Source organism: Pelodiscus sinensis, chromosome 8 (genome assembly GCF_049634645.1).
Source record: "Pelodiscus sinensis isolate JC-2024 chromosome 8, ASM4963464v1, whole genome shotgun sequence".
In the NCBI taxonomy this organism is placed as follows: Eukaryota; Metazoa; Chordata; order Testudines; family Trionychidae; genus Pelodiscus; species Pelodiscus sinensis.
Window position 1 is genome coordinate 72,674,124 of NC_134718.1, and position 15,142 is coordinate 72,689,265.

Genomic DNA, 15,142 nt, shown 5'->3' on the forward strand with positions numbered 1-15,142 from the left:
CCCCGACCTGTGCACTCCACAGCGCTTGTTTCTCCAAGTGCCAAAGTGCCTTTTGAAATGGACAGGCTTCTGGCCACTGGGCCCATCCACTACTCCAGCAGCTGCCCAGTGCTGCTGTCCTGCCTCGGGTCCTGATCAGCCTGGAGGCTTTGCGGAAGGGGGCATCAGAAGGGGAGGAGACAGCTGCTACAGGCTACTAGCTAGGGATGATGAACACAGCCCGAGACTTCTTTCCAGAACATCACTGGCAAGTACCCGGTGGCTCTTTTTTCCACTGCTACAGGGGCTTCGATTCAGCCAGCCAGCTACAGAATCTCTCACCTACAGGCTGCCTCCCACCTCCTCTTCCTGCAGAGCCACCAATGGCCAACCACCTGTGAGTGGCAGGGCTCGGCCAAGGCAACGGCAGGAGAGATGCGATGCACCTAACTCTCCCTGGGGAAGGAGCAATGCAGTCCAGTGGCCAAAGCAGAGAGCTGGGAGGAAGCAGGTTGAGCACCTGGCCCCGGCAAGATCATTGAGCACGCTTGGGCACAGCTGGAAAAAATTAAAAAGCCATTCGAAAAACGTGCAGCACCAAATCTGGTCCCAGTGGGGGAAACATCGAGCCGGGGGAGGAGAAACGTTTTGTTTTTCCAGTCTTGCTTATCACGGCGACCCACGTTAAAAGCCCATGAAGGCCCCTAATTATTAATCAGCACTTTGTAGAGAATCCAAGGACCTTGTACTGTGCATGGCAATGTGACTTGCAGTTGCACGGCTAGGAAACAACCCGCCACGCTGAGACAAGCTTACAGGGGTCAGCGCTGTGCTTGGCCTCTGAATAAATATTAAACTCCCTTTATTAATGGACATCTCTCTCAACATGCCTTGGGCATTCTATTGCCCAGGGGCCTGATCCAAAGCCCACTGAAGTCAACAGGGCTCTCATGTTCATTTCAATGGTGTTTGGCTCAGGTCCATCGGGAAGGAAGGGTGTACACAGTGCCACATGCCATTCTTCTAGAATTCCAGACCACGTCTCCCTGCCTGGATTATGAGAAATTCATGCAAGATAGATACCCACCGGGTTGGGAGGCCAAACTCAGAGCAGTCACCAATGGTCTGCTGTCACACCGAGAGGCTGTATTTAGTGGGATTCCACTGTGGTCAGTCCTGGGTCCAACACGATTTAATATTTTCACCGATGACTCGGCTAATGGAGAGGAGAGCATCTTTACGAAACAGGCGGAGATCACCTGGCAGGTGTTTGGAGGCCAGGATTCAATTAAATTGACCTTGACAAGTTGGTTTGAATTCACCAGCGTGACACTCACTTAAAGACAAGCGCAAAGCACTTCACTTCCAAAGAGGGGAAAGTCAGCTACAAAGTGGGCAGGAACAACTAGCTAGGTGGTGGCCGTTCTGAGAAGTATCTGGGGTTAGAGTGGATCACAAACTCAAGTATGACTCAGCTGCAAAAAAGGCAACATTGTGGGCTGCGTGCAAAGGAGGTCAGTGTTTCGCTCTGCTCTGGCCAGCACTGGGGAGGTCCCAGGTAGAGTACTGCATCCAGTTCTGGGTAACACGCTTTAGGAAAGATGGAGAGAACGCAGAGGAGAGCAACAGAAGCGATAAAAGGTTTGGAAAAACCAGATCTGTGAGGAAAGGTTCCAAAAGTTGGGAAAAGAATACTGAGCCCGGACCTTGTGCAGTCTTCAGTACATTAAGGACAGTGATCAGTTGTTCTCCAAGCCCACTTAAGGCAGAGCAAACAGTAATTGGCGTTATTTGCAGGAAGGGAGCTTTAGACTCATAATACTGAAACTGGAAGGGACCTTGAGAAGGCATCAAGTCCAGTCCCCTGCCCTCAAGGCAAGACCAAGCACCACTTACATCATCCCTGATAAATGCCTGTATAACTGCTCTTAAATATCTCCAGAGATGGAGATGCCACAGCCTCCCTAATCAATTTATTCCAGTGTTTAACCCCCAACAGAAAGTTTTTCCTAATGTCCAACCTAAACCTCCTTTGCTGCAGTTTAAGCCCATTGCTTCTTGTCCTGTCCTCAGAGGCCAAGGAGAACAATCCCCCCCCCCCCCCATGACACCCTTTTAGATGGCAGTTTTCAGGTATCATATCCCCTCAGTCTTCTCTTTTCCAGACTAAATAAACCCAATTCTCGCTCATAGGTAAGGTTTTCTAGACTTTTAATCATTTTTATTACTCCTATGGACCTTCTCCAATTCTGCCACATTTTTCTCAAAAAATGGTGGCCAATACTCCAGTTGAGACCTAATCAACGCAGAGTCGAGCAGCAGAATGACTTCTCGTGTCTTGCTCACAACACTCCTGTTAATGCAGCCCAGGTTGATGTTTGTTTTTTTAATGCAGCCCTATCGCACTGCTAATTCATATGTAGTTTATGGTCTATGACCCCTACATCCTTTCCTGCCCCTTCCTAGACAGTCACTTCCCATTTTGTACATGTGAACAGGATTGTTCCTTCCTCGGAGTACTTTGCATTCGTCCTTGTTGCGTTAGCTTTTAGGAATAGCTTTCTAACCATACGAGTAGTTCAACTTTGGGAGAGGTTTTCAAGGATGGGATTCCACAACCCATCACTGGAGGCTTGAGAGACCAGGTTGGCAAAGTCATGTTTCACAGATGGTCTAGGTTTACCTAGTTCTGGGTAGCAGCCGCCTTCACCCCTATGGAGGTTAGAAATTCCCCTTTTCCCCTTCTGTGAGCCACAGAAGATGCATCATAATCCAACTCAATATCTGGTTTCTTGTATATTAAAAAGATCAGCAAGCAGAGAGGAAGGGGTGTTGAGTGGGTGGCTCCCAGTAGAGGAATCGGGGGCTGGGGGGGGGGGGGGAGGAAAAGAGCACTCAGGTGAGGATTTCATAGCTGCCGTGGGACATATTGTCCAAAGCCAGGAAATGAAGTTTCCCTTCAGTTCCACCAAAGGAGAAACTGGCTCACACCAACATTCCACCACCCGCAAAGATGCGGAAAAGTTACGGCGAACACAGCAGAAACATGCCACCAAGCAGCTGATATGATCAAAATGCCACTAACTTAACAGAGCTTGAAACAGCTGTGTGGAGTGCAGGGGAGGCTGCCTTTTCAGGACACTGATTTAAATAAAGCCAGGCTGTCAGAAATAGGGATGTTAAATGGCCTTTAGTCAGCTAAATCAAGTAGACCATGGAGGGGCGGAGGGAAGGGGGGAATTCCAGAGCCACAGTTAGACCCGGGAGATAACTCTACAGCAGAGTTGCCTTTTAAATGTATCAGAGTCTCACTTTATGAGATATTTCAGATGATCCTGGAGCTTGCAGCTCCACTCCCAACCAATGCTTCTTCACTACCCCAAGCATGCTTAGAGAGTCACCAGTTGCACATATTCCCAGGGCAGTCAATGCTTCCATCTGGCCTGGGCTTGAAAAGATTCCTGCTCTTGCAACAGAGGACTTTGCTTGCAGGGTTTCAAGGAGCCTCGGGGCCAGTCTTTGCCCTCAGTCCCTACCACAGAACCAGGCTCCCCCTCACCCGACTGCTTAGCCCAGGCTAGCACACTCCCTCTTCCTCTGATTCCTTGCAGGAGGCTGCAGCTGGGCACCCATGGCAGCGTGACATGACCCAAGCCACAGCAAGTACAGTGTGTCAGAGGAAATCCCTGCTTGCTCCCTGTCAATCACTTAGGCCCCACCCATCAACTCAGGCACTGGCCAAACCCAGCACCGTAGAGCGTACAGCTTCTCCCTCTGCTGCATTTCCAAGACCTAACCCTTGAATGCGTCCTAAATATACTGATTAGACAATTAAAGGGAGAAGCGGGGACACCCTCCCTCCCCCGCAGGTCACTCCTGCTTCTGGGCTGGATCACAGCCACTCAGCCACAGGCAGGGCTGCTCCAACCCAGCCAGAGCAGCCCCTGCCTGCAGCCTGCCCCCATCCCACCAGTTAACCTTAAGCAGTAACCCTCACTCATTAAGTCTTACTGGTTAAGCCTTCACATCCCTGATCACCACCACTGGTCTATCCAAAACACAGCGACCAAAGTTACCTTCCTAGGACACCACCTCTCATTTTGCCCACATCTCACCGCACCCCTTTGGCTCACCCCCCTGGCTCCCTTGCCGGGTTCTACCCCCCCCCCCCATCTGTCTGGGCTCACCTCTCACTCCCCCTCGCCTCTGCCAACGATATGCTTATCGGACTGCACCACCCTCGCCTCTGAGCACTCCGGGGAGGGGGGAGGGGAGAAGGCTGCACTGCTCTGCTCTTTTCCCAGGAGACCCTGGACTCGGCACTGTGCTCCCCCCCTAGTTATGCTACACCCCATTCCCTGTCCGACAACATCCCCTCCGCATGCAGCTCACGCTCACCCTCCCTCTCCTCTCAGACCCTCTGGGCTATAGCCAGCACCCCCCCCCCCAAAACACTGCTCTGACCCCTCCATTTATACACCCCATTCCCTGTCCGACAACATCCCCTCCGCATGCAGCTCACGCTCACCCTCCCTCTCCTCTCAGACCCTCTGGGCTATAGTCAGCACCGCCCCCCCCAAAACACTGCTCTGACCCCTCCATTTATACACCCCATTCCCTGTCCGACAACATCCCCTCCGCATGCAGCTCACGCTCACCCTCCCTCTCCTCTCAGACCCTCTGGGCTATAGCCAGCACCGCCCCCCCCCAAAACACTGCACTGACCCCTCCATTTATACACCCCATTCCCTGTCCGACAACATCCCCTCCGCATGCAGCTCACGCTCACCCTCCCTCTCCTCTCAGACCCTCTGGGCTATAGTCAGCACCGCCCCCCCCAAACACTGCTCTGACCCCTCCATTTATACACCCCATTCCCTGTCCGACAACATCCCCTCCGCATGCAGCTCACGCTCACCCTCCCTCTCCTCTCAGACCCTCTGGGCTATAGTCAGCACCCCCCCCCCCAAAAAACACTGCTCTGACCCCTCCATTTATACACTACAACCCAACACACTGCACCTCCCCTCCCCCAGGGGCACACAGCCACCCATTTCACCACACTTCCCTCTCAGACCCTGAGGTTTACACTGCAGTCCCCATGACATTGGGCTCCCCACCCCCTTCAGACTCCCTGGGGCTTGCACTCTATCCCATTGCACTGCCCCCCCACTGCAGCCCCCATTGCAGCCTTCCAGGCCCCTCGATGCTTGCACTGCCCCCCCCCCTGCAGCCCCCATTGGAGCCTTCCAGGCCCCTTGATGCTTGCACTGCCCCCCCCCCCGCAGCCCCCATTGGAGCCTTCCAGGCCCCTTGATGCTTGCACTGCCCCCCCCCCCTGCAGCCCCCATTGCAGCCTTCCAGGCCCCTTGATGCTTGCACTGCCCCCCCCCCCCCTGCAGCCCCCATTGGAGCCTTCCAGGCCCCTTGATGCATGCACTGCCCCCCCACTGCAGCCCCCATTGGAGCCTTCCAGGCCCCTTGATGCTTGCACTGCCCCCCCCCCCTGCAGCCCCCATTGGAGCCTTCCAGGCCCCTTGATGCTTGCACTGCCCCCCCCCCCTGCAGCCCCCATTGGAGCCTTCCAGGCCCCTTGATGCTTGCACTGCCCCCCCACTGCAGCCCCCATTGGAGCCTTCCAGGCCCCTTGATGCTTGCACTGCCCCCCCCCCACTGCAGCCCCCATTGCAGCCTTCCAGGCCCCTTGATGCTTGCACTGCCCCCCCCCCCTGCAGCCCCCATTGGAGCCTTCCAGGCCCCTTGATGCTTGCACTGCCCCCCCCCCTGCAGCCCCCATTGGAGCCTTCCAGGCCCCTTGATGCTTGCACTGCCCCCCCCCCCTGCAGCCCCCATTGCAGCCTTCCAGGCCCCTTGATGCTTGCACTGCCCCCCCCCCCTGCAACCCCCATTGCAGCCTTCCAGGCCCCTTGATGCATGCACTGCCCCCCCCCCTGCAGCCCCCATTGCAGCCTTCCAGGCCCCTTGATGCTTGCACTGCCCCCCCCCCACTGCAGCCCCCATTGCAGCCTTCCAGGCCCCTTGATGCATGCACTGCCCCCCCCCACTGCAGCCCCCATTGGAGCCTTCCAGGCCCCTTGATGCTTGCACTGCCCCCCCCCACTGCAGTCCCCATTGGAGCCTTCCAGGCCCCTTGATGCTTGCACTGCCCCCCCCCCCTGCAGCCCCCATTGCAGCCTTCCAGGCCCCTTGATGCATGCACTGCCCCCCCCCACTGCAGCCCCCATTGGAGCCTTCCAGGCCCCTTGATGCTTGCACTGCCCCCCCCCCCTGCAGCCCCCATTGGAGCCTTCCAGGCCCCTTGATGCTTGCACTGCCCCCCCCCCTGCAGCCCCCATTGGAGCCTTCCAGGCCCCTTGATGCATGCACTGCCCCCCCCCACTGCAGCCCCCATTGGAGCCTTCCAGGCCCCTTGATGCTTGCACTGCCCCCCCCCCCTGCAGCCCCCATTGGAGCCTTCCAGGCCCCTTGATGCTTGCACTGCCCCCCTCCCCCTGCAGCCCCCATTGGAGCCTTCCAGGCCCCTTGATGCATGCACTGCCCCCCCCCTGCAGCCCCCATTGGAGCCTTCCAGGCCCCTTGATGCATGCACTGCCCCCCTCCCACTGCAGCCCCCATTGGAGCCTTCCAGGCCCCTTGATGCTTGCACTGCCCCCCCCCCCACTGCAGCCCCCATTGGAGCCTTCCAGGCCCCTTGATGCTTGCACTGCCCCCCCCCCCACTGCAGCCCCCATTGGAGCCTTCCAGGCCCCTTGATGCTTGCACTGCCCCCCCCCACTGCAGCCCCCATTGGAGCCTTCCAGGCCCCTTGATGCTTGCACTGCCCCCCCCCCACTGCAGCCCCCATTGGAGCCTTCCAGGCCCCTTGATGCTTGCACTGCCCCCCCCCCACTGCAGCCCCCATTGCAGCCTTCCAGGCCCCTCGATGCATGCACTGCCCCCCCCCCCTGCAGCCCCCATTGGAGCCTTCCAGGCCCCTCGATGCATGCACTGCCCCCCCCCCCTGCAGCCCCCATTGCAGCCTTCCAGGCCCCTTGATGCTTGCACTGCCCCCCCCCCCTGCAGCCCCCATTGGAGCCGTCCAGGCCCCTTGATGCTTGCACTGCCCCCCCCCCCCCGCAGCCCCCATTGGAGCCTTCCAGGCCCCTTGATGCTTGCACTGCCCCCCCCCCCTGCAACCCCCATTGCAGCCTTCCAGGCCCCTTGATGCTTGCACTGCCCCCCCCCCCCGCAGCCCCCATTGGAGCCTTCCAGGCCCCTTGATGCTTGCACTGCCCCCCCCCCACTGCAGCCCCCATTGGAGCCTTCCAGGCCCCTTGATGCTTGCACTGCCCCCCCCCCCCTGCAGCCCCCATTGGAGCCTTCCAGGCCCCTTGATGCTTGCACTGCCCCCCCCCACTGCAGTCCCCATTGGAGCCTTCCAGGCCCCTTGATGCTTGCACTGCCCCCCCCCCCCTGCAGCCCCCATTGGAGCCTTCCAGGCCCCTTGATGCTTGCACTGCCCCCCCCCCACTGCAGCCCCCATTGCAGCCTTCCAGGCCCCTTGATGCTTGCACTGCCCCCCCCCCCCTGCAGCCCCCATTGGAGCCTTCCAGGCCCCTTGATGCTTGCACTGCCCCCCCCCCCCTGCAGCCCCCATTGCAGCCTTCCAGGCCCCTTGATGCTTGCACTGCCCCCCCCCCCTGCAGCCCCCATTGCAGCCTTCCAGGCCCCTTGATGCTTGCACTGCCCCCCCCCCCTGCAGCCCCCATTGGAGCCTTCCAGGCCCCTTGATGCTTGCACTGCCCCCCTCCCACTGCAGCCCCCATTGGAGCCTTCCAGGCCCCTTGATGCTTGCACTGCCCCCCCCCCCCCCCTGCGGCCCCCATTGCAGCCTTCCAGGCCCCTTGATGCTTGCACTGCCCCCCCCCCACTGCAGCCCCCATTGCAGCCTTCCAGGCCCCTTGATGCATGCACTGCCCCCCTCCCACTGCAGCCCCCATTGGAGCCTTCCAGGCCCCTTGATGCATGCACTGCCCCCCCCCCTGCAGCCCCCATTGGAGCCTTCCAGGCCCCTTGATGCTTGCACTGCCCCCCCCCCACTGCAGCCCCCATTGGAGCCTTCCAGGCCCCTTGATGCTTGCACTGCCCCCCCCCCACTGCAGCCCCCATTGCAGCCTTCCAGGCCCCTCGATGCATGCACTGCCCCCCCCCCCTGCAGCCCCCATTGGAGCCTTCCAGGCCCCTCGATGCATGCACTGCCCCCCCCCCCTGCAGCCCCCATTGCAGCCTTCCAGGCCCCTCGATGCATGCACTGCCCCCCCCCCCTGCAGCCCCCATTGCAGCCTTCCAGGCCCCTTGATGCTTGCACTGCCCCCCTCCCACTGCAGCCCCCATTGGAGCCTTCCAGGCCCCTTGATGCTTGCACTGCCCCCCCCCCCCCCCTGCGGCCCCCATTGCAGCCTTCCAGGCCCCTTGATGCTTGCACTGCCCCCCCCCCCACTGCAGCCCCCATTGCAGCCTTCCAGGCCCCTTGATGCATGCACTGCCCCCCTCCCACTGCAGCCCCCATTGGAGCCTTCCAGGCCCCTTGATGCATGCACTGCCCCCCCCCCTGCAGCCCCCATTGGAGCCTTCCAGGCCCCTTGATGCTTGCACTGCCCCCCCCCCACTGCAGCCCCCATTGGAGCCTTCCAGGCCCCTTGATGCTTGCACTGCCCCCCCCCCACTGCAGCCCCCATTGCAGCCTTCCAGGCCCCTCGATGCATGCACTGCCCCCCCCCCCTGCAGCCCCCATTGGAGCCTTCCAGGCCCCTCGATGCATGCACTGCCCCCCCCCCCTGCAGCCCCCATTGCAGCCTTCCAGGCCCCTCGATGCATGCACTGCCCCCCCCCCCCTGCAGCCCCCATTGCAGCCTTCCAGGCCCCTTGATGCTTGCACTGCCCCCCCCCCCTGCAGCCCCCATTGGAGCCGTCCAGGCCCCTTGATGCTTGCACTGCCCCCCCCCCCCCGCAGCCCCCATTGGAGCCTTCCAGGCCCCTTGATGCTTGCACTGCCCCCCCCCCCTGCAGCCCCCATTGGAGCCGTCCAGGCCCCTTGATGCTTGCACTGCCCCCCCCCCCTGCAGCCCCCATTGGAGCCTTCCAGGCCCCTTGATGCTTGCACTGCCCCCCCCCCCCGCAGCCCCCATTGGAGCCTTCCAGGCCCCTTGATGCTTGCACTGCCCCCCCCCCCACTGCAGCCCCCATTGGAGCCTTCCAGGCCCCTTGATGCTTGCACTGCCCCCCCCCCCCCGCAGCCCCCATTGGAGCCTTCCAGGCCCCTTGATGCTTGCACTGCCCCCCCCCCCCTGCAGCCCCCATTGGAGCCTTCCAGGCCCCTTGATGCTTGCACTGCCCCCCTCCCACTGCAGCCCCCATTGGAGCCTTCCAGGCCCCTTGATGCATGCACTGCCCCCCCCCCTGCAGCCCCCATTGGAGCCTTCCAGGCCCCTTGATGCTTGCACTGCCCCCCCCCCCCTGCAGCCCCCATTGGAGCCGTCCAGGCCCCTTGATGCTTGCACTGCCCCCCCCCCACTGCAGCCCCCATTGCAGCCTTCCAGGCCCCTTGATGCATGCACTGCCCCCCTCCCACTGCAGCCCCCATTGCAGCCTTCCAGGCCCCTTGATGCTTGCACTGCCCCCCCCCCCCTGCAGCCCCCATTGGAGCCGTCCAGGCCCCTTGATGCTTGCACTGCCCCCCCCCCACTGCAGCCCCCATTGCAGCCTTCCAGGCCCCTTGATGCTTGCACTGCCCCCCCCCCCCTGCAGCCCCCATTGGAGCCTTCCAGGCCCCTTGATGCTTGCACTGCCCCCCCCCCCCTGCAGCCCCCATTGCAGCCTTCCAGGCCCCTTGATGCTTGCACTGCCCCCCCCCCCACTGCAGCCCCCATTGCAGCCTTCCAGGCCCCTTGATGCATGCACTGCCCCCCCCCCCCTGCAGCCCCCATTGCAGCCTTCCAGGCCCCTTGATGCATGCACTGCCCCCCCCCCCCTGCAGCCCCCATTGCAGCCTTCCAGGCCCCTTGATGCTTGCACTGCCCCCCCCCCTGCAGCCCCCATTGCAGCCTTCCAGGCCCCTTGATGCTTGCACTGCCCCCCCCCCTGCAACCCCCATTGCAGCCTTCCAGGCCCCTTGATGCTTGCACTGCCCCCCCCCCTGCAGCCCCCATTGCAGCCTTCCAGGCCCCTTGATGCTTGCACTGCCCCCCTCCCACTGCAGCCCCCATTGGAGCCTTCCAGGCCCCTTGATGCTTGCACTGCCCCCCCCCACTGCAGCCCCCATTGGAGCCTTCCAGGCCCCTTGATGCTTGCACTGCCCCCCTCCCACTGCAGCCCCCATTGGAGCCTTCCAGGCCCCTTGATGCTTGCACTGCCCCCCCCCCCCTGCAGCCCCCATTGGAGCCTTCCAGGCCCCTTGATGCTTGCACTGCCCCCCCCCCCCTGCAGCCCCCATTGCAGCCTTCCAGGCCCCTTGATGCTTGCACTGCCCCCCCCCCCTGCGGCCCCCATTGCAGCCTTCCAGGCCCCTTGATGCTTGCACTGCCCCCCTCCCACTGCAGCCCCCATTGGAGCCTTCCAGGCCCCTTGATGCTTGCACTGCCCCCCCCCCCTGCAGCCCCCATTGGAGCCTTCCAGGCCCCTTGATGCATGCACTGCCCCCCTCCCACTGCAGCCCCCATTGGAGCCTTCCAGGCCCCTTGATGCATGCACTGCCCCCCCCCCCTGCAGCCCCCATTGGAGCCTTCCAGGCCCCTTGATGCTTGCACTGCCCCCCCCCCCCTGCAGCCCCCATTGGAGCCTTCCAGGCCCCTTGATGCATGCACTGCCCCCCTCCCACTGCAGCCCCCATTGCAGCCTTCCAGGCCCCTTGATGCATGCACTGCCCCCCCCCCTGCAGCCCCCATTGCAGCCTTCCAGGCCCCTTGATGCTTGCACTGCCCCCCCCCCTGCAGCCCCCATTGCAGCCTTCCAGGCCCCTTGATGCTTGCACTGCCCCCCCCCCTGCAGCCCCCATTGGAGCCTTCCAGGCCCCTTGATGCTTGCACTGCCCCCCCACTGCAGCCCCCATTGCAGCCTTCCAGGCCCCTTGATGCTTGCACTGCCCCCCCCCTGCAGCCCCCATTGCAGCCTTCCAGGCCCCTTGATGCTTGCACTGCCCCCCCCCTGCAGCCCCCATTGCAGCCTTCCAGGCCCCTTGATGCTTGCACTGCCCCCCCCCCTGCAGCCCCCATTGCAGCCTTCCAGGCCCCTTGATGCTTGCACTGCCCCCCCACTGCAGCCCCCATTGCAGCCTTCCAGGCCCCTTGATGCTTGCACTGCCCCCCCACTGCAGCCCCCATTGCAGCCTTCCAGGCCCCTTCAGCCTTGCACTGCCCCCCCCCCTGCAGCCCCCCTTGCAGTGCAGTACCCCTGAGCCCTGCACTGGTGCACCGCTCTCCCTCTAAACCCCTCCCCATTAGGCTCCTTCCCTGCTCCCTACCTCCGCAGCCCAGGCACGCGCCCCTCTCCCTCTCTCCGGCACACGTGGTTTTCACCGCCCCTCTCCCTAACGCGTGGCCCTTGTCAGCCAATCAGAGCCAGCCTCCCACCTTGCTCGCGTCAGCATGGGACCTGGGAGCCAAGGCGGTTTAAGACGCATGCGCCGGACAGGGGCCGCCCTGCTCGGGGAGAAGGAGGGGAGGGGGGGATCGCCAGGGGGCGGGGCTTACGTCTGTCCCCGCCCCCTTGCCGCTAGTGCGTGCCGCAGAGAAGAGTGACGTTGCACGAAGGGGGCGGCGCGCATGACGCAGTTGCCCATGGTAACCCGGGAGCCGCGCGGAGGATGGTGAGTGCGGCCAGGGAGGGTCCTGCCGTGTGGGGGAGGGGCGGGGGGCAGCCTGGCTGGGGGGGCTCGGGTGATATGGAGAGCCAGGGAGGGGCTGGGGTGTGGACCCAGCCTGGGGGGGCTGGGGTCGAGCCTGGGGGGGAGGGGGGGCGGGGGTGTGGACCCAGCCTGGGGGGGCTGGGGTCGAGCCTGGGGGGGAGGGGGGGCTGGGGTGTGGACCGAGCCTGGGGGGGAGGGGGTGTTGGTACCCAGCCTGGGGGGGGGCTGGGGTCGAGCCTGGGGGGGAGGGGGGGCTGGGGTGTGGACCGAGCCTGGGGGGGAGGGGGTGTTGGTACCCAGCCTGGGGGGAGGCTGGGGTCGATCCTGGGGGGGAGGGGGGGCTGGGGTGTGGACCGATCCTGGGGGGGAGGGGGAGCTGGGGTGTTGGGACCGAGCCTGGAAGGGGAAAAGGGGGTGTTGGGACTGAGCCTGGGGAGGGGGGGGGCTGGGGTGTTGGGACCGAGCCTCAGGGGGAGGTGGGAAGGGGAGACTGGGGTGTTGGGACTGAGCCTGGGGGGAGGGTGGGGATCTGAGGGTCACAGCCAGGCTGGGGAGAGATGGGTGGTGATGAGATGGGGTGGGGGGTTAAGGTGCTATGGAGAGAGGGATGGGGGTCCAGTCTAGATGAGGAAGGGACTGGAGGGGTCAGCCTGGGTGGGGAGGAAGCAGTGTTGGGGCCTGGGGTTCTGAGAGCCAGGCCTGGATGAAGAGGGTAGGATGGGTGCTGGAGTGCTATGAAGAGGGAGGGAGGGAGGAATGGGGAACCGGCCTGGGAGCCTTCTTGAAAGGGAAAGGACAGGCAGGCACTCAGAAGTTTCAGGCATACGGGGCGAGGGTGGGAAGGGGCTGAGACAACTGCTGCAGGGAAGCATCCCATCCCACCGTGTGCAGGGGCAGGAGGACTAGCCTTAGGGCAGGATGGTGGGTTTGCTGGCTGTGTGCAGAAACTAAAGGGACAAGCTTATGACAATGGGACAAAGGGATGAACAGCTTCCAGTAACCCTACATATAGGGGGCTGCATTCAGTCCTCTGGTCCATAGAGATGTGGGCCTAGTTTTGCACATATTGGTCCAGGGCAAGGGGCAACCATATTTCCCCTATTTGTGGAGCTACAAGGATAGCATGCTAGGAACATAGCACATGCAGCATCTTTACTGTGATGATGTTGCATGCTATATTCCTCACCCATTCTAGCCTGCAATGCTTTACCCTGACCTATCATAAAAGATGTGGAGACAAAGATTAGGTAGGGACTCTGCTCCTTTGCTGGTTAGTTGATGGTGGGGCAGCTTTACATACTAGACACAGTGTTCATCGCAGGAAATACATCTGCTTTAAGATGAGGGCAATTACATAATGCAGTGTAGCACTCCACAAACTACGCTTTCACTTGGGCAGTGGTTGCTGACAAAGTTGCACTTCTGCTTTGTAAAGTTTGGGATATGCTGACAAACGATGAAGGAAAAAGATTAACAGCTTCCAACATCTGTGTTGACATTTAATTACATTTTGTAGGACCACTTTTGCAAGAAAACTATGTCTGTGGATTTGAGCGGGAAAAACATTCTAGGTGAATTGACTCCAGCAAATGCAGGGGGGAAAATGTATGCATTGATTGATATCATAGTCTAGAGTTTGCATAACAAGTAATTGAGTTAATTTTGCCTGTGTTAGTAGTAGTACTGAATAACCTGTGCTTAATAGATTAAGATGCTCCCATTGTTTTGAAAAAGGTTTAGTGCTTTTATATAACAGCGATAGTTATGCAGGCTAAGAGAAAGGTAATCAGACTTCTTCAGGGCATCAGCTAATCGGCTGCAGTAAGTGTGCACCCTTACACGCTGTGTACAGAATTACACAATGAACTAGGAATGAAACATCAGCTACTAGCCACCACTGATGGCATATTAGACTCAGTAGACCATTTGTTTGATCCGAACTGGCAAATACTATATAAATGCAGTGAAACCTTCCTGCTGGCATCCTCTGTCTTAAGCAATGATTTTAGAATTATTATTACTCACTACTGCAGAGTGCAGGAGCCTCAGTTATGGGTGAGGACCCCACTGTGCTAGGCACTGTACAAACACAGAACAAAAAGATAGGGAAAGGAACTAGGAGCTTACAGCCTAAAATAAGAGACCGCAGATGAAGATAGACCAGTGGGAGAGTACAGGGAAACGAGACAATGCTGGTCAGCATGGAAGGCAGTGATCTTGGCACAACTTAAAAGTGTGGTCAATACTTTTGTAGACATAATGGAAAAGGAGGGTTTTGAAGAAGGCGAATGAGGTAGCTCTGCAGATGTTTACAGGAAATCTTCCTAAGTCTGATTAGAAGAAAGCACAAAAATGCTTGTCCTGAAATTTAACAAATGGACAATGGAGGCTTGTACCATGGGCTGATCAGAGGCAGGAGTCATAGAATCATAGAATAATAGGACTGGAAGGGACCTCGAGAGGTCATCGAGTCCAGCCCCCCGCCCTCAAGGCAGGACCAAGCTCCGTCTACACCATCCCTGTCAGATGTCTATCTAACCTGTTCTTAAATATCTCCAGAGAGGGAGATTCCACCACCTCCCTTGGCAATTTATTCCAATATTTGACCACCCTGACAGTTAGGAATTTTTTCCTAATGTCCAAGCTAAACCTCCCCTGCTGCACTTTAAGCCCATTACTCCTTGTCCTGTCCTCAGAAACCAAGAGGAACAAATTTTCTCCTTCCTCCTTGTGACACCCTTTTAGATATTTGAAAACCGCTATCATGTCCCCCCTTAATCTTCTTTTTTCCAAACTAAACAAGCCCAGTTCATGAAGCCTGGCTTCATAGGTCATGTTCTCTAGACCTTTAATCATTCTTGTCGCTCTTCTCTGTACCCTTTCCAATTTCTCCACATCTTTCTTGAAATGTGGCGCCCAGAACTGGACACAGTACTCCAGCTGAGGCCTAACTAGTGCAGAGAAGAGCGGCAGAATGACTTCACGAGTTTTGCTTACAACACACTTGTTGATACAACCTAGAATCATATTTGCTTTTTTTGCAACAGAATCACACTGTTGACTCATATTCAACTTGTGGTCCACTATGACCCCTAGATCCCTTTCCGCCATGCTCCTTCCTAGACAGTCGCTTCCCATCTTGTATGTATGGAACTGATTGTTCCTTCCTAAGTGGAGCACTTTGCATTTCTCTTTATTAAACCTCATCCTGTTTACCTCTGACCATTTCTCTAACTTGCTAAGGTCATTTTGAATTATGTC

The 15,142-nt window shown here is 59.4% G+C and overlaps 2 protein-coding genes across 5 annotated transcripts in view; one reads left to right on the forward strand and one right to left on the reverse strand.

The window, feature by feature from the left end:
• SFXN2 (sideroflexin 2) overlaps positions 1-15,142 on the reverse strand; it is a 102,739-nt gene that overhangs the window by 17,048 nt on the left and 70,549 nt on the right. Inside the window, exon 1 of one of the 4 annotated variants that reach the window (XM_075935569.1) lies at positions 11,498-11,628. The exons of 1 other annotated variant lie outside the window; for it this stretch is intronic. Coding sequence is in view for 1 of the 3 variants with exons in the window: in XM_075935568.1 (XP_075791683.1) it covers positions 3,292-3,417 (126 nt within the window). In the remaining 2 variants the exon portion in view is untranslated. Of the gene's footprint in view, positions 1-3,291; positions 3,516-4,166; positions 4,289-11,497; positions 11,629-15,142 lie in introns of those variants that run through there. 2 more of the 4 variants (XM_075935571.1, XM_075935568.1) reach the window with 2 other exon arrangements.
• The window catches only part of ARL3 (ARF like GTPase 3), a 45,270-nt gene continuing 41,825 nt past the window's right edge, over positions 11,698-15,142 (forward strand). Inside the window, exon 1 of the mRNA XM_075935572.1 lies at positions 11,698-11,842. Coding sequence (XP_075791687.1) covers positions 11,840-11,842 — 3 coding nt within the window. The 5' untranslated portion in view covers positions 11,698-11,839. The remainder of the gene's footprint in view (positions 11,843-15,142) is intronic.